The sequence below is a fragment of the Caretta caretta genome, chromosome 4, assembly GCF_965140235.1.
Source record: "Caretta caretta isolate rCarCar2 chromosome 4, rCarCar1.hap1, whole genome shotgun sequence".
Classification (NCBI taxonomy): Eukaryota; Metazoa; Chordata; order Testudines; family Cheloniidae; genus Caretta; species Caretta caretta.
The window spans coordinates 99,115,229-99,142,454 of NC_134209.1; the positions used below are offsets into that span (position 1 = coordinate 99,115,229).

The window sequence follows — 27,226 nt, forward strand, 5'->3', positions numbered from 1 at the left end:
GGGGGAGACAGGGGTTGCCGGGGCGGGGGGAGGTGGTGAGGGTTGGATTCAGAATTTTAATCAGTGAAAATCAGAGGCATTACACTGAAGGTTAACTGCAACCATCCTTTATTTGATTTTGCTATGATATTTGGAGGGCCATGATCAACATAGAAATGGCCTAAATTTTAAAAACTCTGTTTAAAGTCGATGAGTGTACTGTACCCACCTTTAAGTTTTTCTGTCAATTTTTGTGTCTACAGGTGCATTTTTCTGAGCAAAGTAAACTGGTGAGGGCAGGAAAGAATTTTTTCTGTAACTTCTTTGTTATAATAACATTTGGTAGTACAAGAAACAATAGCAAATAATTTTTTGGACAAAAGTGTTCGTCTTAGGGTTGTCAACGATTTTTAAAAAATCACAATTATGAGGTTAAAACAAACGGAATACAAAATGTGCTCAATTTGTATTTTTTATTTCAAATATTTGTACTGTAAAAAAATTTAAAAACTAGTATTTTTCAATCAATCTCGTACAAGTACAGTACTCATACTGTAATGCAATCTCTTTATCGTGAAAGTGAAATTTACAGATGTCAATTCGTTTTGTTTTTGAGTACAGCTATGTTAAAAAATGCAAAACTTTAGAGCCTACAAGTCAAAGCATGAAGGGGCATACAAATGTTTAATGTAACTGGCACATAAATACCTTGCAACGCCAGCTACAACAGTGTGATGCAAATGCCTGTTCTCACTTTCAGGTGATATTGTATATAAGAAGAGGGCAGCATTATCTCTAATAAATGTAAACAAACTTGTTTTGTTTTACTGATTTGGCTAAACAAGAAGTAGGACTGAGTAGACTTGTATGAGGTGAATTGAAAAATGTTGTTTCTTTTATCTTTATTACAGTTCAAATATTTGTAACCAAAAATAATAAGTGAGCACTGTACACTTTGTATTCTATGTTGTAATTGAAATCAATATATTTGAAAATGTAGAAAAACATCCAAAAATATTTATATTAAATTTAAATTGGTATTCTGTTATTGTTTAACAGTGTGATTAAACAGCAATTATTCATGACTGTTTGTTTTTTAATTTAGTTAATTTGTTTTGCATTAATAGCGTGCATTAACTGCAATTAATTGACAGCCCTAGTTTATTTTTATATTTTTAAAAATTAACTTTACACACAGGTGGTATTAATGACTTAGGCCTGGTCTACACTGTGCGTTTGTCGGATTTAGCAGCGTTAAATCAAATTAACCCTGCACCCATCCACACAACGAAGCCATTTTTTCGACAGAAAGGGCTCTTAAAACCGATTTCTGTAATCCTCCCCAACGAGGTGATTAGCGCTGAAATCGACACCACCGTTTCGAATTAGGGTTAGTGTAGATACTAAGGTATTGGCCTCTGGGAGCTATCGCACAGTGCACCATTGTGACCACTCTGGATAGCACTCTGAACTTGGATGCACTGGCCAGGTGTAAAGGAAAAGCCCTGGGAACTTTTGAATCTCATTTCCTGTTTGGTCAGGCGAGCTCATTAGCACAGGTAACCATGCAGTCCCAGAATTGAAAAAGAGCTCCAGCATGGATCGCACAGGAGGTACTGGATCTGATCGCTGTATGGGGAGAGGAATCCATGCTATCAATCTACGTTCCAAAAAACGAAATGCCAAAACGTTTCAAAAAATCTCCAAGGCCATGGGGGACAGAGGCTACAGCAGGGATGCAACACAATGCCGTGTGAAACTTAAGGAGCTCAGACAAATGTACCAGAAAACCAAAGAATCAAACGGACGCTCCGGGACAGAGCCCCAGACATGCCGCTTCTACGCTGAGCTGCATGCAATTCTGGGGGGGCTGCCACCACTACCCCACCCTGTCCATGGACTCCAGTGATGGGGTACTCTCCACCATGCCTGAGGATTTTGCAGACGGGGAAGATGAGGAGGAGCTTGAGGAGAGCACACAGCACACCGTTCTCCCTGACAGCCAGGATCTTTTTATGACCCTGACTGAAATATCCTCCCAAGCCAACGAAGCTGGAGAAGGGACCTCTGGTGAGTGTACCTTTTTAAAATATAATACATGTTATAAAAGCAGGCGTTTTTTAATGATTAAGTAGCCTTGAGGACTTGGGATGCATTCGTGGCCAGTACAGCTACTGGAAAAGTCTGTTAATGTGTCTGGGGATGGAGCGGAAATCCTCCAGGGATGTCTCCATGAAGCTCTCCTGGAGGTACTCTAAAAGCCTTTGCAGAAGGTTTCTGGGGAGAGCAGCCTTATTCCGTCGTCCATGGTAGGACACTTTACCACGCTATGCTAGTAGCAAGTAATCTGGTATCATTGCGTGACAAAGCCTGGCAGCATGTGGTCCCGGTGTTTGCTGGCATTCAAGCAATATCCGTTCTTTATCTCTCTGTGTTATCCTCAGGAGAGTGATATTGTTCATGGTAACCTGGTTGAAATAGGGGAATTTAATTAAGGGGACATTCGGAGGTGGCCGTTCCTGCTGGGCTGTTTGCCTATGGCTGAAAAGAAATCCTCCCCGCAGTTAGCATGTGGAGGGGGTGGGGGGCGGGGGGGCATTGGTGCTGAGCCGTTCATGTTTGGCTAGCAGGGATCTTCCCTGATACCAGCCTCATGGTGGGGTGAGGAGTAAAGCAGTCATCCCAGAGAATTGGATCGGGGGTGGTGTGGGGGGTGGGATAGTTTGGTTTCTGCTGCTGCACATTAACCGGAAAACCACAGCACTAAATGGCCAACTCAGCATGCTTTGCTTGCTATGGGAGAGGAGGGCACTGCTGTTAGGAAGGCTGCAGAAGCTGAAAGACTATGGCTTACCATGGCCACCTGCAATCCGAATTCTGTTGCCTGGCACTGCATGTGTGATCTCTAACACCAAAGCCGCAGGCACTCAATATAAGATGCAAAATGCGACCTTGTACCAAAATCACATATGCTATGTAATGTGAATAGTGTTGTTCACCGTGAAAGAGTATAGCCATTGTTCTGTAAAATGTATCTTCGCTTCCTTTTTTTTCCTCCAGCAGCTGGAAATGTTTCAAGCCTCCCTCCTCCGTCCCAAAGGCTATCTCAGATAAGGTGGCGAAAAAAATGCACGCACAATGAAATGTTCTCTGAGCTCATGCAGTCTTCCGGCACTGACAGAGCTCAGCAGAATGTGTGGAGGGACACGAGCAGAGTACAGGAAAGGGGCTGATGAATGTGAGGAGAGGTGGTGGCAGGAAGATCAGAAGAGGCATGAGGCAACGCTGGGGCTACTGCGGGATCAAATGGACATGCTCCAGCATCTGGTGGAGGTTAATGAACGGCAGCAGGATCACAGACTGCCACTGCAGCCCCTGTTTAACCACCCACCCTCCTCCCCAAGTTCCATAGCCTCCTCCCCCAGATGCCCAAGAATGGGGGGGAGGAGGGGCCTCTGGGCACCCAACCTCTCCTCCCCAGTGGACAGCCTAAACAACAGAAGGCTGGCTTTCAACAAGTTTTAAAGTGGTCTTTTTCTTCCCTCCTTCCAAACTGCACCCGGGCTACCTTGTGATATCTCCCTGTTTTTATAACCAATTAAAAAAGAATACATGTTTTTTAAACTATAGTGACTTTGTCCTTTGCAAGCAAGTTGTGATTGAAGGGGGGAGGGCAGGTGGCTTACAGGGAATTTAGAGACAACCAAGGGGGCGGGTTTTCATCCAGGAGAAACAAACAGAAGTGTCACACAGTACCCTGGCCAGTCATGAAACTGGTTTTCAAAGCTTCTCTGATGCGCAGCGCTTCCTGCTGTGCTCTTCTAACTGCCCTGGTGTCTGGCTGCGTGTACTCAGCAGCCAGGCGATTTGCCTCAACCCCCACCCGGCCATAAACGTCTCCCCCTCACTCTCTCAGAGATTGTGGAGCACACAGCAAGCAGCAATAACAATGGGAATATTGGTTTCGCTGAGGTCTGAGCGAGTCAGTAAACTTCACCAGCGACCCTTTAAACATCCAAATGCACATTCTACCACCATTCTGCACTTGCTCACCCTATAGTTGAAAAGCTCCTTACTACTGTCCAGGGTGCCTGTGTATGGCTTCATAAGCCAGGGCATTAAGGGGTTGGCTGGGTCCCCAAGGATAACGATAGACATTTCAACATCCCCAACGGTTATTTTCTGGTCTGGAAAGTAAGTCCCTTCCTGTAGCCATTTAAATGGACCAGAGTTCCTGAAGATGCGAGCGTCATGAACCTTTCCCAGCCATCCCACTTTGATGTTGGTGAAATGTCCCTTGTGATCCACCAGTACTTGCAGCACCATTGAAAAATGCCCTTTGCGGTATATGTACTGGCTGCCCTGGTGGTCTGGTCCCAAGATAGGGATATGCGTTCCATCTATAGCCCCACCACAGTTAGGGAATCCCATTGCACAAAGCCATCTACCATGACCTGCACATTTCCCAGAATCACTACCTTTGATAGCAGCAGCTCAATGATTGCGTTGGCTACTTGCATCACAGCAACCCCCACAGTAGATTTGCCTACTCCAAATTGATTCCCGTCTGACCGGTAGCTGTCTGGCATTGCAAGCTTCCAGAGGGCTATTGCTACTCGCTTCTCAACTGTTAGGGCTGCTCTCATCTTGGTACTCTTGCGCCTCAGGGCAGGGGAAGGCAAGTCACAAAGTTCCATGAAAGTGCCCTTACGCATGTGAAAGTTTCGGAGCCACTGGGAATCATCCCAAACCTGCAACACTGTGCAGTCTCACCACTCTGTGCTTGTTTCCTGGGCCCAGAATCGATGTTCCACGGCATGAGCCTGCCCAAGTAACACCATGATCTCCAAATTGCCGGGGACCACGGTTTTAGAGAAATCTGTGTTCACGTCCTCATCACCACGCTGCCGTCGCCTCCTCGCCTGGTTTTTCAGGTGCTGGTTCTGCATAAACTGCACGATAATGCGCGAGGTGCTTACAATGGTCATAACTGCCGCAGTGAGCTGAACTGGCTCCATGCTTGCCATGCTATGGCGTCTGCTCAGGCAGTCCAGGGAAAAGGGCGTGAAATGATTGTCTGCCGTTGCTTTCACGGAGGGAGGGTTGACTGACGACATTTACCCATAACCACCTGCAACAAATTTTTGGCCCCATCAGGCATTGGGAGCTCAGCCCAGAATTCCAATGGGCAGCGGGGACTGTGGGAACTGTGGGACACTTGCCACGGTACTGTGGACGCACACCGCCGAATTAATGTGCTTAGTGTGGACGCATGCACTCGACTTTATACAGTCTGTTCCCAAAAATTGACTTCTGTAAAATCGGAGTACTTTCGTAGTGTAGACATGGCCTTCTAAAATATCTTTGAGACTTGGGCATAATCAGTGGTGGAAAGTATTAAGTTATTGTTGGGATCAAGCATATTGAACATTTGCACCTTATTCTCCTGTTTTTTATAAGGTCTTTTCGATACATAAAATTATTGTAGAATAGTTACTGCACTTTAAATGCATGCCCTGCCTTAATCCGAATTGTCTTTTCAAGTAGACGAGCTGTTACAGTAGTATAACTCGAGAATGACTCCAATGATGCCAATTGAGTTAAACTAGTTTAATGTGAGAGCAAAATCACATCCTATTGTACAAGACCTTTAGCTGTTTTATATTTAAGTAATCTAATAGATATATTTTCTTTCCCTTTCATCTTCATTAAAGTACTTTATTTAGTGTATATATATGTTACATTTTGTTTGTTTTTTTTCTTGGCTACAGCTTGTAAGCGCATTCTACAGACATTTTTATTTCAGGGTATTCAATTTTTGAGCAATTAAAGGTTGCATTGGGAATTTACCAGTAACCCAAAGACCACATCTGCATCGATTTATTGTTAAGGCTACAATTTAGTAATAGGTATTTTTAATAGAAGTCATGGACAGGTCACAGGCAATAAACAAAAATTCATGGCCTGTGACCTGTCCATGACTTGTACTATGAATACCCCTGACTAAATCTTAGCTGGGGGGCTTCTGCTCTGGGAGGCCCCCTCCAGGGCCAGCTGCCTTCCCCAGCCACCTTAGCAGCAGCCAGTGTAGCTGGTGCGGCTGGCTGCAGGGTCACACAAGTGGCTGGTGTGACTGGCCATTGGGCTGCCTGGCATTTCAATTTAAGGATCTGGTAGTATTTTATGTTCACCTTGAAATTTAGACTATAGAAAGTCAGCAGTAAGGACCAGATCCAGCACCCATTGAAATTAATGGAAAGACTTTTTATTTGATTTCAGTGTGCTTTGGATTGAGCCTTAAATATTTTACAATAAAGTGCAACATGAACATACAAAAAACATAATTTTGATAAGTCTATAAAAATGGAGTACTTAAGACATTTTAAACACAAACGGTTATGTTCTTTTACGCTTTACAAGTTAATATTTTGTTTGGATGTTGTGCTCAGTGAGCCATTCAGTATTTATGCTAATTTTGTCCACAGGGGCCAAGAAAGTGGTGGAATTGTGACAAGTGATGGAGACTCAGCCCAAACATTCAAAGTGCACAAGGTAAAATTTTAAGGACTTTTTACTAATTTGTTGCCATTTTTAAGAAGTAAAGATCTAGTCTTTACATAAAAATCCAGTCTTTTAAAATAGAGCGAAATAAGGAGTACTCAAAGGAAAAGTCGGAGGAAAAAATAACACGTTTCCACCTGAGGTGCATGAGGAGAGTCTCTGCTTGTTCCAGGAAATAGGAATAATAAGCAAGAGACAGGAAATGACAAGAATTTGTCATAATAAGAGTACCGAGTTCAGTTCCTTAACTTGTTGTTGTTGTATAGACCAAGCTTTAAACTTATTTTTAAAAAATCAACAACAAAACTCAGACCAGGTTATCCTTCAAGTCCACTTCAAGCTTTTGAAGAAACAAAGTGGGTGAGGCAATATCTTGTCTCTTTTACCAACAGAAGTTGGTCCAATAAAAGATATTACCTCTCCCACCTTGTTCTCTAATATCCTGGGATCAATACAGCTCCAACAACACTGAAATTAATCTTTTGCTTCAGTAAAAAGCAATCTGTTCTGGAGCTGTCAACACCAGAGCCCCTTTCTTCTAACGTGTTTAGCTCTGGTGAGTTGAAAGGGTTTGGTGCTGGCAGTTCTAGGTACTAATGTGTGAAATCCTACTGTGCTTCTGTTTCAAAATGATCCCAAAAAAAAATCTCAAATTGATCCCACCACTGCCACCATGTCAAGGTTCTTTCCCCATTCTGAACTGTAGGGTACAGATGTGGGGACCTGCATGAAAGACCCCCTAAGCTTATTCTTACCAGCTTAGGTTAAAAACTTCCTCAAGGTACAAACTTTGCCTTGTCCTTGAACCCTATGCTGCCACCACCAAGCATGTAAAACAAAGAACAGGGAAAGAGCCCACTTGGAGACGTCTTCCCCCCAAGCCCTACACCCCCTTTCCTGGGGAAGGCTTGATAAAAATCCTCACCAGTTTGCATAGGTGAATACAGACCCAAACTCTTGGATCTTAAGAACAATGAAAAAACAATTAGGTTCTTAAAAGAAGAATTTTAATTAAAGAAAAAGTAAAAGAATCACCTCTGTAAAATCAGGGTGGTAAATACCTTACAGGGTAATCCGATTCAAAACATAGCGAATCCTTCTAGGCAAAACCTTAGGTTACAAAAAGACACAAAAACAGGAATGTACGTTCCATTCAGCACAGCTATTTTACCAGCCATTAAACAAAAGAAAATCTAACTCATTTCTAGCTAGATTGCTTACTAACTTTTTACAGGGGTTCTGAAGAGCATTCCTGATCTGTTTCCAGCAAAAGCATCACACAGACTCTTTCCCTCCTGCAAGCTTTGAAAGCAACTTGTCTCCTCATTGGTCATTTTGGTCAGGTGCCAGCGAGGTTATCCTAGCTTCTTAACCCTTTACAGGTGAAAGGGTTTTGCCTCTGGCCAGGAGGGATTTTATAGTTCTGTATACAGAAACGTGGTTACCCTTCCCTTTATATTTATGACAGACCCTGTTCTTGTTTTGAGCTTCCACTTCTTTTTAGGTTATGAGAGATTTCCACTTCTACCGTTAGCACTGCCTCTGAGTAAAAAGTAATGCGCTGAGAATAAAATGTTGGCAGACACTATAATACTTTATATTGATTCCATAAGAGCTGTGGAGAATGACATCTAAGCATATCAATATTAAGAATTAAATATGATGACTGCATCATCTCAGGAAGTTTTGATATTACAGCAGTTGCATAATAAGATTTCTCTTATCCTTGGGATATGTCTTGGCTGCAGTATTTAAATTCTACAGTTACTATTATTTAAAAAAGAAAACTTGAAGGGCACAAACCAGTGAATATGGTCTTGTCCTTGAAGCTGTTCTGGTTTAAAAATTGATTTAATTAAACTGGTGCAAATCCCTGTAGAACATACTTTTATTAGTTTAAAATTGGTTATTTCTGCTTAGCTTGCACTTTTTTGAATTTACTGACCTGACTCTCAGACCATTTTAAATTAAGAGTCTATGCAGGGTTCTGCACTGATGTAACTAAATTGGTCTAAAGCCACACTGTTTGGTCTGGTCTTCACTTAAATTAGGTCAACCTAGCTACATCGTTCAGGACTATGAAAAATTTTGTGCCCTGAGCACCATAGTTAGGTCAATGTAAATGCAGCCAGGGTGAGGGGGAGTAACTCCATTGATGAAGGAAACGTTTACACTCTGGTGCTACAGCAGTGCCATAGCTGTGGTGCTGTAGCAGCTGTAATGTAGACATGGCCTTAGTTAAACCAGTGTAGCTTGGTGTGTAGGCCAGAGCTTGCTCTTTTTGCCTTGCCTTGTATTTATCTGTTGCCACAGTAGCGTTTTACATTGAAATTCTGTTCGTGCTAACCTCTCTTCTCCTTCCTCTAATTATCAGATTCAAACATAATTCTGAGCCTCTAAGGCATTCAAAGCTCTTTAATGAATTAATCTTCATAACACTCAAGGGAAGTAAATATCATCCACATTTTAGAGAGATAAAGAGATTTAAACAGATAAAGAGACTTTCTGAAGGTTACAAAAAAAGTCTGTGCCAGAGTTCAGAATAGAAATTGGAGCACCTGTTTCCCAGTCCTGTACTTTAATTACTTAGACCCTGCATGCTTTTAAATTCCTCCCTCACAATGCTTGTTGCCAACAGGAGCACTGCCTTGGCTATTGAATATGCTAGAATCTCCTGGGGCCTATCTATAAAAGTTCTGAGTCATTTCTGCCGTAGAAGTCAACTTGGATACCTGAAGACTTTTCAACAGAGTTTTCTGGCTCTTTCAGGTTGAGTGCCAATTATAGCAGTGGCCGGAATTACAAATGATGGGGTCTTTTAAACATTAATCTGAAGCTGGTATAAAAACATAAATTCATTATGGTGCTGGTGATTAAATGTATTATCCTATTTCTCAGGGAAAAAAGCACAGAATATATTGAAATATTTGTTTTATAGTGTTCTCTCTCAAATAGCATTAAAGAATAAATGTAGTTGAGCTTTTAAACTTTAAAATAGCATTAAAAGAACACAGCCAGTTGAGCTTTTAAAATTACATTTGAATATAAATACATATAGTATTCCCAAATTTTCTTCTGCTAGTGGTTTTTCAAAGGATATTTTCTTACTGAGTGGTAACTGGGGACAGTCTGTCTATCTGAAAATAAAATCTGCTCAAAACAATCTCCCCCTTATGTTGTGTATTATCCTGATGTAACCAGTTGCCTCCATGACCACTCCTTATGTTGTTCCCCTTTCCTGTGACCTGCCTGTCTGTCTTGTCTCTCTAGAGGTAAGCTCTTTTCTTTTCTTTTCTTTTTTTTTTGTTTGTTTTGTTTTGTTTTGTTGCTGTTGGTTTTTGCTTGTAAAGTGCTGGCATAATGAGTGTGTTGCTGGAAACAATAATAAATACAGAGTCTTTTTTTTCCTCCCTGCAAGGGAATGGGTCTTATTAATCATGTGTTCAGTGAAGACAATCTGAAGAAGCTGTATGTTTCAAATCTTGGAATTGGCCACACCAGGTACTCCACGTCGGGAATCTCTGAATTAGAGAACTGCCAGCCTTTCGTTGTAGAAACTCTTCATGGGAAGATTGCTGTGGCACACAATGGTGAATTAATAAATGCTAAACAACTCAGAAGAAAGGTAGGAATCAGTCCTGGGTTTTCCAGTATCATTTATTAATGAGTAGGAGGCAGACATGGACAAAAACTTGGTCACATCTCCTAGCTGACATACAATGCTTTAGGTCGTTGAAAACTACAGAGAATGGTGAGGAACTCCAAACTAATGGATTGGGCAGTGCACTGAGAAACAAAGTTTTTTTAATTTGTAACTCCCATGGTGGGGGGGGTAATCTACTTTTCTTTTCTTTTCTGTGTTAATGTTGATCCAATAGGGAAAACTAATCCAGATACAGTTATGAATAGCTCAGTTTGAATCTGCCCATTGCATGGCAGTCATTAGAGAAAGCAAAGAGTGCTTAGAAAATATCATCTAATACATTGATGTGTCCTCATCTGCAATATTATCTCTTTTTGTCATCACCTTGAGAAAGCTATAGTGAATATTGAAAATAGTAGTAGAAAATAGTAATTTATAGTGATATGAACACATAAGGAGACAGTCAAAAATTGGATATCATAGCCCGTAAAGAAGGAAGTGGACATATTGCAGAGCAGAATTAAAACCTCACAGATGCTTCTCTTTTAACCCTGTTCAAAGAACAAGGGAACATACTACTACATCAAAGAATGTAAATTTATGACTTGGAAAAGGTAATGGAACTTTATGTAGAATGTAGTCAGTCTGTGGATGCCACCACTGCTGCAAGAATGTATCAAGACAGATATTGTGACTGGTTTCAAAATGATGGGTTAATTTTATGTTCAAGCATCACTGTAAATGTGATAATGGTAAAAATGGTATCCAGTCTTATTCTTCAGGATGCAAGATCTACAAAGGTTAGGTAGGAACCCTCCTGTGCAAAGCATTGAACAGGCATGAATAGTAGGTTAGATACTTTGCAGGTTCTCCTCTTCCTTAAATGCAACGTGTGTGTTGAGCGCACCAGACTAAAAGGACCATAAGTCTGATTCAGTCTCTCACATCTTAGGTTGTTGTTTTTTCCCTCCTTCCCCTTACTCTGTCTTCAGTCATTTCTTCTTTCATTGTTTACTTGTGCTTCCTCTCTTCACCTGTTCTCTGTGCCCTGCTTCAGTTTGCCATGTGTAAGCAGCAATGAGAAGGTGACAAAATCCCCAGACCCTGAGTAGCACTGTGGATATTAGGGAATGTCAACTTTGCTTTATGCTTTGGTCACCAGTAAAGCAAAGCAGTGAAAAGAAGCGTGAGAGATGCAGTTCAGAGTGTCATTTTATATGAGCCGACGTTGTGCACCAGCTCCTTGGACAAAAGTACAATCCACGTTCTTTGGTTCTTGGTGACTTCTACATTAAAACAACTTTTCAGACATGTAACTCCTTGCTAAACTAAAAATGGTGCAATGGTTTCGTAGACTGATAACACTATATTTTATCTTTTAAAAAAAAAAAAAAAAAAAAGCTGATGAGACATGGTGTGGGACTATCGACCAGTTCTGACAGCGAATTGATCACCCAGCTGCTGGCATTCACACCTCCACTCGAGAATGATGATACCCCAGACTGGGTGGCAAGGTAAGCGGTTAGGGGCTGGAATTAGAAACAAGAGTATTGTCTGAGTGTAAAATACAGCAGTAGTAAGTAACAGAATACAGCCATCTGTAACATACCATTGTGTTTACTTAATCTCATTTCAGAATCAAAAATTTAATGAATGAAACCCCTACTTCATATTCACTACTAATGATGCATAAAGACATAATCTATGCAGTACGTGATCCCTATGGGAATCGTCCACTCTGCATTGGTCGTCTCATTTCAGTAGGCAGTATGAGTGGAAAAGGTAAATCCTATGTAAAGACTGGGTAACCAGCCATAAGTATGTTTACATTTGCAAAGCTAGATAAATAATACATTTGCACTTAATGGGGGAATCATGTCCACATTCATGCAGTTGAGCAACTTTTCTTTAAAATGTTGCTCTCTCTGAACATCGGATGCAGTAATATCCCACTATTGGTTGATTTATAAAATACAAAATACATTTTGATGGTGGGAACAAATTTAAAGGAAATCAGAAGCACCCCTTCTCTCTTGACAATAGTAAGTCCCCATTCCCCCATGGCAGCAGCAGAGAGAGGCAGCCTAGTTGCAGCAGAGATAATTGGAGAGAGATTTCTCCCCTCTGCCCTGGGAGAAAAGTGGGGATGGCTAGATACAGGCCCTATTTCTTCTCCTTTTTATTGTAGGGTTACTTATTAGCTTTGGGCTACTGGTGCTTATTTGTTTTATTGAAGGAAAAATTATTTTTTGGGGGGGATTCTTCCGGAAGGAGCTGGGAAACCCACTTGTCCACATATTATGGCAAGGAGTTAATGTGAAAACGCAAATATAGGAATTTGAATAAAAGTTCTGCATGTTCTTGTAAACCAAAATGTTCTGAGTCAGGATAAAATCTGGTCTTTCGTGGAAGATAATCCCAAAGGAGAATTGTACATACCTTCCCATCTCAGTGCCCTGAGTGATACCAGTGATTTTCAAGGAAAAACCTTAAGACCTAGTGTGCTGTAAGATATGGGAACTTGACATTTTTAACTGCAGGAAAAAATGTATAAAGCCATTCTTTGTCCAAAGAAATTGATATGGCATGGAGGATTGTGTGTGAGAATTTTTTGTATCTCTTAGAAAATATTCGCAATGTCCAAATACTGTATATTAGTGTTTGTATCCTGTTATGTTCTTAATCTGCCCATTTGTTCCCTTTCATTTGCCTATCTTTGAGAATTCTTCTCACTGTGGGTCCAGTGAATGCCCATTAAAGTCCAAGGGCACCCTTTTATTGACTTCAGTGGCATTGGAGGCACCACTTAATATACAGAGAGTAAGGAATTTCTTATCTAAACAAAAAGCATGTGTATACACCAGGGCCCCAAAAACTTATTGAGATGGAAGTAGGGGGGAAAAGTCCTGCGGAGATAAGGAATTTATTTCTCTGAATTGTCCTTATGAACAGTGACTGTGTGAAACTGGCTCTTCTAATCTCTCAAGGACAAGTTTTATATAATGTTTCCAAAGAACAGTTTTTCAACAAATGTTACAGCAACTTTCAATTCCAAACTTTCTATTCAGAAATCTTGACTATTTGACTTGCCCAAGTACATGATTACAAAATGTAACAGGCCAGTACTGTTGCAGAAATTTAACATGTTTAGTGATTATAATTCCAAGACCTGTGGAGATAATGTAACTATAATTGAAAATTTTATTATAGGGAAGAAAAACAGCGAAACAGAAGGATGGGTGGTCTCCTCTGAATCCTGCAGCTTTTTATCTATTGGTGCACAGTAAGTTCCTTCACATACAAGGTGATCTGTAAACACTTTAAACAGTGAATAGAGATTTAAATAGCCAAATGATAGTATTCACATACAGTATAAAAGATTATATCTATCAGTTTATGGATTTAAATAAATATGGCAATAGTGTATTCAGAAATCGTCTGCAAAGAAGACTGTGTGGGTATCTCTTCACTGTAGAGTTAGCTAAGCTAACTGAAAAGGAGTGAAGTGAGTACAGCCACAATGTAAAATGACAGGTTTCAGAGCAACAGCCGTGTTAGTCTGTATTCGCAAAAAGAAAAGGAGTACTTGTGGCACCTTAGAGACTAACCAATTTATTTGAGCATGAGCTTTCGTGAGCTACAGCTCACTTCATCAGATGTATACCGTGGAAACTGCAGCAGACTTTATATACACACAGAGAATATGAAACAATACCTCCTCCCACCCCACTGTCCTGCTGGTAATAGCTTATCTAAAGTGATCAACAGGTGGGCCATTTCCAGCACAAAGCCAGGTTTTCTCACCCTCCACCCCCCCACACAAATTCACTCTCCTGCTGGTGCTAGCCCATCCAAAGTGACAACTCTTTACATAATCAAGTCCGGCTATTTCCTGCATAGATCCAGGTTTTCTCACATCCCCCCCACCCCCATACACACACAAACTCACTCTCCTGCTGGTAATAGCTCATCTAAACTGACCACTCTCCATGTTTAAATCCAAGTTAAACCAGAACATCTGGGGGGGGAGAGGGTAGGAAAAAACAAGAGGAAACAGGCTACCTTGCATAATGACTTAGCCACTCCCAGTCTCTATTTAAGCCTAAATTAATAGTATCCAATTTGCAAATGAATTCCAATTCAGCAGTTTCTCGCTGGAGTCTGGATTTGAAGTTTTTTTGTTTTAAGATAGCGACCTTCATGTCTGTGATTGCGTGACCAGAGAGATTGAAGTGTTCTCCGACTGGTTTATGAATGTTATAATTCTTGACATCTGATTTGTGTCCATTTTATTCTTTTACGTAGAGACTGTCCAGTTTGACCAATGTACATGGCAGAGGGACATTGCTGGCACATGATGGCATATATCACATTGGTGGATGTGCAGGTGAACGAGCCTCTGATAGTGTGGCTGATGTTATTAGGCCCTGTGATGGTGTCTCCTGAATAGATATGTGGGCACAATTGGCAACGGGCTTTGTTGCAAGGATAAGTTCCTGGGTTAGTGGTTCTGTTGTGTGGTATGTGGTTGTTGGTGAGTATTTGCTTCAGGTTGGGGGGGCTGTCTGTAGGCAAGGACTGGCCTGTCTCCCAAGACTTGTGAGAGTGTTGGGTCATCCTTTAGGATAGGTTGTAGATCCTTAATAATGCGTTGGAGGGGTTTTAGTTGGGGGCTGAAGGTGACCGCTAGTGGCGTTCTGTTATTTTCTTTGTTAGGCCTGTCCTGTAGTAGGTAACTTCTGGGAACTCTTCTGGCTCTATCAATCTGTTTCTTTACTTCTGCAGGTGGGTATTGTAGTTGTAAGAAAGCTTGACAGAGATCTTGTAGGTGTTTGTCTCTGTCTGAGGGGTTGGAGCAGATGCGGTTGTATCGCAGAGCTTGGCTGTAGACGATGGATCGTGTGGTGTGGTCAGGGTGAAAGCTGGAGGCATGCAGGTAGGAATAGCGGTCAGTAGGTTTCCGGTATAGGGTGGTGTTTATGTGACCATTGTTTATTAGCACTGTAGTGTCCAGGAAGTGGATCTCTTGTGTGGACTGGACCAGGCTGAGGTTGGTGGTGGGATGGAAATTGTTGAAATCATGGTGGAATTCCTCAAGGGCTTCTTTTCCATGGGTCCAGATGATGAAGATGTCATCAATATAGCGCAAGTAGAGTAGGGGCGTTAGGGGACGAGAGCTGAGGAAGCGTTGTTCTAAATCAGCCATAAAAATGTTGGCATACTGTGGGGCCATGCGGGTACCCATAGCAGTGCCGCTGATCTGAAGGTATACATTGTCCCCAAATGTGAAATAGTTATGGGTAAGGACAAAGTCACAAAGTTCAGCCACCAGGTTAGCCGTGACATTATCGGGGATAGTGTTCTTGACGGCTTGTAATCCATCTTTGTGTGGAATGTTGGTGTAGAGGGCTTCTACATCCATAGTGGCCAGGATGGTGTTATCAGGAAGATCACCGATGGATTGAAGTTTCCTCAGGAAGTCAGTGGTGTCTCGAAGGTAGCTGGGAGTGCTGGTAGCGTAGGGCCTGAGGAGGGAGTCTACATAGCCAGACAATCCTGCTGTCAGGGTGCCAATGCCGGAGATGATGGGGCGCCCAGGATTTCCAGGTTTATGGATCTTGGGTAGCAGATAGAATATCCCAGGTCGGGGTTCCAGGGGTGTGTCTGTGCGGATTTGATCTTGTGCTTTTTCAGGAAGTTTCTTGAGCAAATGCTGTAGTTGCTTTTGGTAACCCTCAGTGGGATCAGAGGGTAATGGCTTGTAGAAACTCGTGTTGGAGAGCTGCCGAGCAGCCTCTTGTTCATATTCCGACCTATTCATGATGACAACAGCACCTCCTTTGTCAGCCTTTTTGATTATGATGTCAGAGTTGTATCTGAGGCTGTGGATGGCATTGCGTTCCGCATGGCTGAGGTTATGGGGCAAGTGAAGCTGCTTTTCCACAATTTCAGCCCGTGCACGTCGGCGGAAGCACTCTATGTAGAAGTCCAGTCTGCTGTTTCGACTCCAACTACAGAGTGGTTGTATTAGCAGCTGGTGGGGTGTGTTGACTCAAAGTGTAGCCTATACCTCCTGATAGGCTAGACACTTCAGCTGGCCGCTCCACCACACTCAAATTATGGATTTTTATGTGCAGGCAGCATTCAAGTTGGGACAATGCTGAAGTTAACTATAGTGAAGACAAGCCCAGTATATAGTTAAAAAAGAAACAGGAGAAATGTTCTCTGTGCAAAAACATTTAATTTTCAGTGAAAATAAAAACTACAGTCAAATCAACAAAATCATTCATACCTATAATGAGGAATTTACAGTTAATTTGTAAATCCGACATTTAACAAATCTGCCACTAATTGAGTGTTATGTTGGTAAGTAAAATTGTGTCCCCTTAAAGTGGAAAAACAAGGCAAAAACTGCAAGAAGTAAAAATTAAATTCAGAGCAAAAACTGGAAACCAATAATGTCTGAACTTCAGTAATCTATTACATTGAGAGATGTTCTAGAAACAAGCTACAACATATGTTCCTCTGTGGTGAGTTCTGTCATTTCCATGTACCAATAATTAACTGTTGGTGCCATCTTTGTTTTCTTAACAAAAGTTGCTTTACGCTGGACCTACCTTCTGAGACTGAGATACTTCTGCTAAGAATAATCATCATTAACGGGGGCGTTTTGCACTACATATAAATCCCAAAAGGAAAAGGAGTACTTGTGGCACCTTAGAGACTAACACATTTATTTGAGCATAAGCTTTCATGAGCTACAGCTCACTTCATCGGATGCATTCAGTGGAAAATACAGTGGGGAAATTTATATACATAGAGAACATGAAACAATGGGTGTTACCTGATCACTCTCCTTACAATGTGTATGGTAAGGTGAGCTGTTACCAGTAGGAGAGCGGGGGGGGGGGAGAAACCTTTTGTAGTGATAATCAAGGTGGACCATGTCCAGCAGTTGACAAGAACGTCTGAGGAACAGTGGGGGGGTGGAATAAACATGGGGAAATAGTTTTACTTTGTGTAATGACCCATCCACTCCCAGCCTTTATTCAAGCCTAGGTTAATTGTATCCAGTTTGCAAATTAATTCCAATTCTGCAGTCTCTTGTTGGAGTCTGTTTTTGAAGTTTTTTTGTTGAATAATTGCAACTTTTAGGTCTGTAATTGAGTGACCAAAGAGATTGAAGTGTTCTCCGACTGGTTTTTGAATGTTATAATTCTTGACATCTGATTTGTGTCCATTTTATTCTTTTACGTAGAGACTGTCCAGTTTGACCAATGTACATGGCAGAGGGGCATTGCTGGCACATGATAGCATATAACACATTGGTAGATGTGCAGGTGAATGAGCCTCTGATAGTGTGGCTGATGTGATTAGGCCCTATGATGGTGTCCCCTGAATAGATATGTGGATACAGTTGGCAACGGGCTTTGTTGCAAGGATAGGTTCCTGGGTTAGTGGTTCGGTTGTGTGGTGTCTGGTTGCTGGTGAGTATTTGCTTCAGGTTGGGGGGGCTGTCTATAAGCAAGGACTGGCCTGTCTCCCAAGATCTGTGAGAGTGATGTGTCGTCCTTCAGGATAGGTTGTAGATCCTTGATGATGCATTGGAGAGGTTTTAGTTGGGGGCTGAAAGTGATGGCTAGTGGCGTTCTGTTGTTTTCTTTTTTGGGCCTGTCCTGTAGTAGGTGACTTCTGGGTACTCTTCTGGCTCTGTCATTTTGTTTCTTCACTTCAGCAGGTGGGTATTGTAGTTCATAGAATATCAGGGTTGGAAGGGACCTCAGGAGGTCATCTAGTCCAACCCCCTGCTCAAAGCAGGACCAATCCCCAGATCCCTAAATGGCCCCCTCAAGGATTGAACTCATAACCCTGGGGTTAGCAGGCCAATGCTCAAACCACTGAGCTATCCCTCCCCTTGATAGAGATCTTGTAGGTGTTTGTCTCTGTCTGAGGGGTTGGAGCAAATGCGGTTGTATCGTAGAGCTTTCTCAATGTTATCAGCTAGCCCACTAATTCTAGTATCTGGCTAATGAATATGCATCCCCTTCTAAATTACATCTCCAGCATTCATCAGAGTCACTTAATCTGCATGTTTTAAGACTTGCTGGTGTGTGATATGTGCAGTGAATATTTTTCAACATTACTCAGATATGAATATCTTGACTCATGTTTAGTAAAACTGAAAATCTAAGTACTTAGGAAATGAACTCCTGGTTCTTTTTTTTTGCCATTTAACCTCTAGTGATAGGATGCAGTTAATTGGATAACTAAACTCAATTTACTCCTGGGGGAATTCTGTGCCTAAAAATTCTGCACACAATATTTTAAAATTCTGCATATTTATTTTATTTGTCAAAATAACACAATTTAATCATGCTAGTTTCAATTATTTTTGTAATTTATTTCAAAATACCTGTCAGCAAGTATGTCTGTAACAATACATTCCCCCAAAAAAGAAAGATTCAGGTAATGTTTTTTTTGACAGATTCCTTACTAGCGTATTAATACAGAACTTTGAGCAATTCATTTAAACTACAATACCGAAACTTATTTCCTGCATCCTTCAGAAGGAGTCTATAGGCTTGGGGGAGTCCAAGGGTAATGGAGGAGCTGAGGAAGGGGGAAGGAGCCTGGGAGTAAAGCTGGAAAGTTGTTGGCTGTGGGTGGGAGAAGTACGGAACGTGATTTTGGGCAGGAGGGAGGGATTGTTAAGGAGCTGGGGAGCCTCCCCCATGCAGACCCTGGCTGACCAAGCCTTTCCCATTCAGTCAGGCACATCTGTTCCCGTCCCCATGTGGCCCTGCGGAACCTTTTGCATTCGGTCCCTGACTCAAAGCTGTCACCCCACTAGTTCCTGAGCCCACATCCCTGTCTGTGCCCCTCACTAGCCCTTCTGAACCCCAGCTTATGACACCACCCTCCCCCCACCACCCCCATCACTTGTGCCCCACTCTGTCAGTCCTAACATAGCTCCGTGAGCAGGATGAATGGAGCATGACTGGAGCGGTCTGCTGGCTGTTCTGGCGCCACAGCAGCCTCTGAGGTGTGAAAGGTGGAACTGCAGAAGTTTCCAGGCAGAAAGTTATTTTTTGTGGGGAAAAGAAGAAAAATTTTTTGTACCGTACATGAATTCTGGTCCATGTGCAGTGGTGCAGAATTCCTCTAGGAGTGTCAATTGAAGCAGTATACTTAAACAACAGTAGTTAGAAGATCAGCTTATAGAAGATCTAAGAATATGTTTAATAATGCAATCGCTGAGCTTATTATATTTTTATTAAGGCTCCATATTCAATTTTTGTTCTAATTATGAAAAGATATAATCTAAGCATATGGAACAGCAGACCTATATTCCAGTAATCCTGCCCTTATTCAGTTGTAGCTGCCTTCCACCTTCTATTTTGATACTGACATGACCCTAGTTACTGACTGTAGTGACAGCTCTTATGACTACATTCCTCATTCCAGGCCATTTGATTTTATGGGATGATTTGTGTTTCATAGAAAAGTAACTAAACTAGTCAAGACTAAATTAAGAGCCAGTTTATTCATCTCATGATGGCCGGGACTTGACTCTATCTTAAATTTATAACTGCTACTAATATACATAAAGCATTTCAGTGTCGTCTTGGCTGTTTCATGTAATGGGAAGATGTCCTTAACCATTTAGTGCTAAGACTGGAAATTTACCATTTTCAGGTACTAATGCAGGCTGTCAATGTTACTGCACTAGTCTTGCATTAGTGCTGGCAAAGTCCAATGCTAGGAGCCAAAGGGTCAACTTTAAAATAATAATCTAATATTTTGTGACTGCTGAATATCAGAAAGTTGACTGGGTTTAGCAGAACATGGCTTTGTTTATATTCTAAAACTAACATGCAAGTGTATGGAAATTTCTAAATACCACAAATATCTTTTCAAGGTATTATCGTGAAGTCCTCCCTGGAGAGATTGTGAAGATATCCAGATATGATGTCCAAACACTGGATGTTGTACCAAGACCTGGAGGAGATCCATCAGCATTCTGTATCTTTGAATATGTTTATTTTGCAAGGCCCGACAGCATTTTTGAAGGTATGAAGATAAACTATAGTAAACAAGGAATGCAGGCGTTATTGAAATGGGGGACTGTATCCTGGAAAGTAGTGACTCTGAAAACAGTTGAGGGGTCACAGTGCACAAGATGCTTAACATGGAGCTCACACTGTGATGCTGTGTCAAAAAAGGGTTAATGCGATCCTTGGATATATAAACAGGAGTAGTGACTAGGAGGGAAGAAGGAAGAGATTTTTCTGTCTGTATACATTTAGTGATGAGTCCAATACTAGAATACTGCATCCAGATTTGGTGATCACATTTTAAAAAGGATGTTGAAGAATTGGAGAGGGTACAGAAAAGAAGAGCCACAAAAATGATTCAGTGACTGGAAATAAAGGTCTTGCAGTGAGAGACTAAATGAGCGAAATACGTTTAACTTCTCAAATGAAGGTCGAGAAGTGTTTGCACGTAGGTACTTATAACACAGTAACTTTCTGGGGAGAAAACCAGGAACTAAAGGTCATTTTAATCTAGTAGATAAAGGCATAACAAGATCCAATGGCTGGAAGTTAAAGCCAAACAAATTTAATGTAGAAACAAGGTGCAGTTTTTTAAAAGTGAGAGTGATTAAGCAGTGGAACAAACTACTAAGGAAAGTGGTGGATTGTACATCTCTTGATGTCTTTGAAACAGCACTGGATGCCTTTCTGGAAGATATGCTGTAGTCAAACACAAGTTATTGGCAGAGGTGATTTAAAGGGCCAGGGGCTCCCCGCAATGGCCGGAGCCCCTGGCCCTTTAAATCCCTGCCGGAGCCCTGCCGCCGCTACCCTGGGGCTCTGGCAGCCGGACTCAGGCAGCACTTTAAAGGGCCAGGTGCTCCTGCCCATTGTGGGGAGCGGTAGGGCTCCTGCAGTGATGTAAAGGGCCAGGGGCTCGGGCTGCTGCGGGGAGCCCTGGGCCATTTAAATCTTGATTTAAAGGTCCCACCTCTTCAGGTTGAGGCCACGCCCCCACTCAGGACTCCAGCCTAATGGTAAATCCTTTAAGTTACTTTCACCCCGGTTATTGGACTCAGTACCTGGGTGACTGGATGAAATTCTGTGGCCCGTGTTATTCAGGAGGTCTAACTAGATAATGTAGTGGTCCCTTCTGGCCTTAAAATGTATGAATATATAAGATACTATTGTATCATTTTAGACAACATTTAAAAAAATATTTAGGACTTATTAAAGCATTTGAAGTGTGGCTTATCTTATCTTTCCTTACAAGAAGCAACCATTCCTGTGGATCCTTCTTTCTAATTAAATTTTCAGTTCTGTACATGTTCAGTGTACATGGAGCTATCAGTCTTGTCCTATGATCACTACCTTGGTAAAGCTCTCATAGGACAGGCCTCTATTCTGTGCTAATGTCAAGCTACTTAGCAGAACCATCTGATGCAAGAACAAAAACAGGATGTGGAGAGAGTAAAAATTCAGGTTCAAATCCTGCTGGTCTTGCTCAAGTGAATAGTTCTGTTAATGTCAGTGGGACTGATCACCTGAATAAGGCAAGAAGGATTTGGTCCTCACAGTGGCCTGAAAGATGGAAAGCAACATGGATATTATGGGAGGAGATGAAAGGTGTAAGGTGACTGTTGGTGGTGAATATTTCTCATTACTTTTTAGAGGCTTCCTATTTACCTAAAACTTACTGTAGAATTTATTTGATAGGAATAGTTCCTGTACTGTGCAAACTGAAAGTTAAATCATAATTACATAAGGGAAAAGAATTATTATTTCCTCAATGTCCATAGGTCAAATGGTGTATTCAGTCAGGAGAAGATGCGGTCAGCAGCTTGCTGTTGAAGCACCAGTGGAAGCAGACTTGGTTAGCACAGTACCAGAATCTGCAACACCAGCAGCACTAGGTTATGCACAAAAGGTATTGTGGATGGATTATTTTTAATATTTATTTCTTCCCCTCCCCGCCAATGTTTCTAACTTTCTGTGAAATACGCTAGACTCTCCTTTACAGTAAGTTAGTTTTGGTGTTTTCCTCCTGTCAGATAGTGTATGTGGGTCTTCTGTGAGCTGGGTTTCATATTGTGGTATGCTGCACCAGTGCACTGTTGCCACTACATTGGTCAAGCTAAAGGCCTTTGATTAGCCCTAATCTGCAGGTCATCTTTTAAAAAAATCTTTACAATTCCTAATCCTTATTTTTTAATGTATTTATTTTATTTAACTGTGTGTATAATTGTCTTTTGCTTGTAGTGTGGGCTGCCATATGTTGAAGTACTCTGTAAAAATCGATATGTCGGAAGAACTTTTATTCAGCCAAACATGCGATTAAGACAGCTTGGAGTGGCAAAAAAATTTGGAGTCCTATCTGATAACTTTAAAGGCAAAAGAATTGTGCTAATCGATGATTCTATTGTGCGGGGCAATACCATTTCACCCATAATAAAGCTGCTCAGGGAATCTGGTGCGAAGGAGGTAAGTTCACTTTCAGCAGTTGTAATGCAGATGTAAAGGGAAATTTGATGGAGACACGAGTTGGAGTGTTTCAGTTACACGTCAGAATATTTCCCTTAGTGCACTCACAAGGTGTGGTAGAAAGAGAGCCATAAAAACAAAAAAAGCAAATGCACAACAATAGTATGTTAATAATATGTAATAGTGTGAAAAGTTTCTTGTGTGATTGCTTGATCTTAGGAAAATCTGCAGCAGAAAAACTTGAATAAAGGGGGTACTGCTCTATTTTAAAGTAAGTGTGCGTCTACACTAGCGAGGGCATAGCTGTACTGATGTAGCTGCGCTGCTGTAAGATCGCTTGTGTGGCCACTCTCTATGCCGGCAGGAGAGAGCTCTCCTGTCGACATAAAACCACCTCCACGAGTGGCGGTAGCTGTGTCAGTGGGAGAAGCTCTCCCATCAACATAGCACTGTCCCCACCAACGTTTCTGTTGGTGTAACTTATATTGCTCAGGAGTGGTGGTTTGTTTTTTGTCGTCCGTCGTCCCCCCCCCCCCCCCCCCCCGCGAATTAAAATAAATTATACTGACAAAAGTGGTAGTGTAGACATGGCCTAAGATGTAACTGACAAATCAAGAATGAATGGAAAACTGATAGTTTTATCTAAAAATCAGTGTGGCGGCTATATATTTCGACTACTTATTCCTGCTGTGGTATTGTTTTTAACCTTACTTCTTAGGTAAATAGGCATTTGTCCTAAATCTCAAGAAAAATATTGCTTCTGGTTTAATTTGTTTCTTTGATTTACATATGAAATAGAATGTGCTAGTCTGTCACAGAAGCAAATGTGCTTTGTATAACCAAAGCTGTCAATGAGTAGACACTGCCTAAGCACAGAGCCTGTGAACGTTTACACGTGTGCTTATTTTTATTACCATGAGTAGCTCTGTTAATTTAAATTGGATTACTCACACTTTAAATCTATTTTTAATAGAAAAGTTGTGAAGACAAAATAGTTTTATTTGAAAATTAAGAAGCCATTTTAAAGGCTTTAATAATGTTACTTGTTAAATTTCTTTACCCGTACTGATATTTTGGAGTCTGGAGAGACCGAAGACCCTGATCCTGAAATGTAATGCACACAGTGGATCCTTATACGTATGTGGGGCTCCAAATAGGGGCAGGGCTTTGCCTTTGCTGATCACCTTTCAGGGGTTGGGGCTTTCGTGTCTGAGTATAACATTAACTAACAGCAATGACTTTTATCAAGATGCAAGTTTTTACTGGTAATGTAACATTGAAAATTCATTTTCTTTCAGGTGCACATTCGTGTGGCTTCACCTCCCATAAAATTTCCTTGTTACATGGGAATAAATATTCCAACAAAAGAAGAACTCATTGCCAACAGACCTGAATTTCATGACCTTGCAAAATACATAGGTAAATGCTATAGTTTTACCCCCCGACCCTTGAGTTTTTTCAGTCATGAGGAAAAACATGATCACAAATTTTCAGTGGGGAAAAACTGACATCCCCGCTCTCCCAAAAAGAACAAACCAAAAAACCCCAAAACTGAGCTACTGAATTTTTTGTTGAACTGCTCACACCAGATCACATTGATACCAGCTGTATGTTTTGTCTGTTGCAGTTCATAGTTCTTCCTTTACAAAATATAGAGCACTCAAATAACTTTCAAAAAGTAAACAACAAATACACTTCCAGAGTTCTAGTTGTATTGATTCTTGCCAAACTTCCCAGAAAAACTCTACCTGTGTTGAGCTGTGGCATGCAAAATTTCAGGAAGATAAGTTGAAGACAGAGTAGTGATGAAAATTTAAGCATAATAAAATATTCTTACTAAATTTATAAATGCTTGCTGGTTTTGCTTAAAACTCAAATTGTAGAATTTATGTAAATATTTTTCTTGAGCTGAAGGCATCTCCTCTTAAAACTATAAGATTTAAACAAATAAAATAAATGCAGTGTATTTTAGAATCTTTACAGTAAGCAATATTTGCTACAGAACAAAAAAAATGAGAACAAATGCCAAAATTATTATTTGTGCCATTGCAAATAACAGATGTGCATTATCATGATGGAGCAATAGTGATCAGTAATGGCTTGTGAATGGGCATGCCTATTATCATATATAGTATTGTGCTGTCGCAATGATTTTAAAAACTTACCAATTTAAAAACACAGCTGTAGTTAAAAGCCTTTAAACTTACAGGTTTCAGAGGAACAGTGCAGGACAGTGGGGTGGGAGGAGGTATTGTTTCATATTCTCTGTGTGTATATAAAGTCTGCTGCAGTTTCCACGGTATGCATCTGATGAAGTGAGCTGTAGCTCACGAAAGCTCATGCTCAAATAAATTGGTTAGTCTCTAAGGTGCCCCAAGTACTCCTTTTTTTTTAAACTTACAGGGTTTTTTTTAGTGTTTTTAAGATTGACTTCATTGCTCCTTCTGTCTAATCTTTTAATCTGCCTTTTCCCCCCCCCATGGCATTAATTGTGATGGCACAAATAAAGCATTATGAATTTGCTGGAGGATCACATTTTAATATCTATTCACAATGTAATTTACAAAAGTGATAAAATGAGAGGGTGAAACACTCTCTCCTCCTGCTAGAGCATTCATGTGAACCACTTACTGCATTATCTCAAAGGCCCAATAGCCAAATACAGCAAGAAGAACAAAAGTCATGGATGCTCTGCTTATGGAACAAAGACAGCTTGAAACAGCTATGTGTGTGGCTGCTTCCAAGGTGAACTTGGAATAATTGCTAATTCAGGGAGGCAATGTGCTATGAGCTCAGAATCTCAATGACCAGCTTGGATTTAGTTTCCATTTTGACAAAATGAGTAACATTGTGGTTCTCAGTCTTTTCCATACCAGAACCCCCGCCTCCTGTCTAGCCAACAAGGAACCCCTACTCCAGTTTAGTAATATGGAAAGGACAAGGTGATTGTGACCCCCTAACACCTTGTTTTATAGTCTTTTCCTTGCAGGGGAGGTGACCCACAGGGAGAGAACCCATGTAATATCATGACTACATGTTCAAGATGCTTTTATTTTGTTTAATACTAGTGTAGCTTTTAATGTTTCATTGTCGTCTTTTATTTCCCCTAGGAGCGGACAGTGTGGTTTATCTTTCTGTGGAAGGGTTGGTATCATCTGTGCAAGAAAGTATCAAAGCAAAGCAAGAAAATCAAAACAGCCTTAAAACCAATAAGTCTCGTGTTAGAAAGATTGGCCACTGTACAGCATGTCTTACTGGGGAATACCCAGTAGAGCTCGACTGGTGACTTTAATGCCCAAGTACCGTTGCTGAATGTAGTTTTTTGAATTGAGAAGTATGTTGTACCTAACAGCGCATAGCATCTTCTTACATTTAGCAAGCCACTTAAAGCTAGTGACGTCTAATTGCTGTTACAGACATGTCTTTGCAGACTTTCTATAAAGTTTATGATGACGAAAACTATATAATGTAAGTACCTGGATAAATAAAATAAAAATCACAGACAATAGTGCCTTTTATTTGGGTTTTTTTTTCTCGTGGATGTAATGTAAAAACCACCCGGTCTTTTGGATTACTTAGTTGTCCCAGCTAAACTGTTTGTTTTTTGTTTTAATCTTGTCAAGGAAGTTGGATGTTCTTTTTAGGCTTATTCACAAAATTGATAAATTATTTAAAAACCAATTTAGGATACAGCTCATGGATCATACAGAATAATTTATAATTATCAAACCATATTAGTGCAAAAGAAAAAGGTGAACTTTGCTTTTTTTGAAGAAAATGCCCAATTCTGAAGAGTTAAATGGCTTTCCAAGGAATTCTTATCTCGTACTTTGTGGAATATTATATTGTAAAGAACAGGAGATGTACTTAAGTGTTTGGGTTTTTTTGTTTGTTCTTTGCTTATGTTACTAAAAGGCTTTTATATTCAAGCTATGTATCTACATCTAATATGTGTCCATATTCAGTGAACGCTATCTTTATAGCATGTGACCTTAAAAACAGAAGACTCAGGAAAATACTAAACAAAAAATCTCTCTAATTTGATATTTTCTTAATTTAAGCATATTGAAGCCCAGCATAATTGCTTTTAGTATATGTCATTGGGATATGACAGGGAAAACTAGTTGTGATATTTACAAACCTAGAAAGTATGATTAGACCTGCATTGCAAAGTTGCTAACTTTCTCCATCACTTCATTATTTTATTTCAATATAAATCCTTAAAAATTCTGAGGTCTGAGCTAATGTGTTTTTATAAATGGGCCTTCCAGGTAGAATCAAAAGTAAAATAACATTTTGCTTAGCTTGTAACCGACATGATATGTCAATAGAGTACTGTAAAAACTGCAAAAGGGTGGAGGAATGAGTTTTCATGAGAAATACACTAAGTTGTATTTCCAACTATTAGTCTACTGCTTTCCAGCAGTACTGTATGGGTTACTGAATGTAATGTTTTTATCATGAAATGAGTGGGTTATAAAGAACACTTACTTTGGTTATGAAGTGGCAAAATGCATTATATTTTTTA

At 40.7% G+C, this 27,226-nt stretch overlaps 1 protein-coding gene across 2 annotated transcripts in view; it reads left to right on the forward strand.

Moving 5' to 3' along the window:
• Positions 1–26,206, forward strand: part of PPAT (phosphoribosyl pyrophosphate amidotransferase) — a 71,431-nt gene extending 45,225 nt beyond the window's left edge. For both annotated transcript variants that reach the window (XM_048848204.2, XM_075127892.1), the window contains exons 2-11: positions 6,465–6,531; positions 9,959–10,165; positions 11,585–11,697; positions 11,820–11,965; positions 13,394–13,466; positions 20,103–20,254; positions 22,017–22,144; positions 22,477–22,698; positions 23,997–24,117; positions 25,809–26,206. In XM_048848204.2, the coding sequence (XP_048704161.1) occupies positions 6,465–6,531; positions 9,959–10,165; positions 11,585–11,697; positions 11,820–11,965; positions 13,394–13,466; positions 20,103–20,254; positions 22,017–22,144; positions 22,477–22,698; positions 23,997–24,117; positions 25,809–25,984 (1,405 nt within the window). In that variant the 3' untranslated portion in view covers positions 25,985–26,206. The remainder of the gene's footprint in view (positions 1–6,464; positions 6,532–9,958; positions 10,166–11,584; positions 11,698–11,819; positions 11,966–13,393; positions 13,467–20,102; positions 20,255–22,016; positions 22,145–22,476; positions 22,699–23,996; positions 24,118–25,808) is intronic.
• Positions 26,207–27,226: the final 1,020 nt, after the last annotated feature.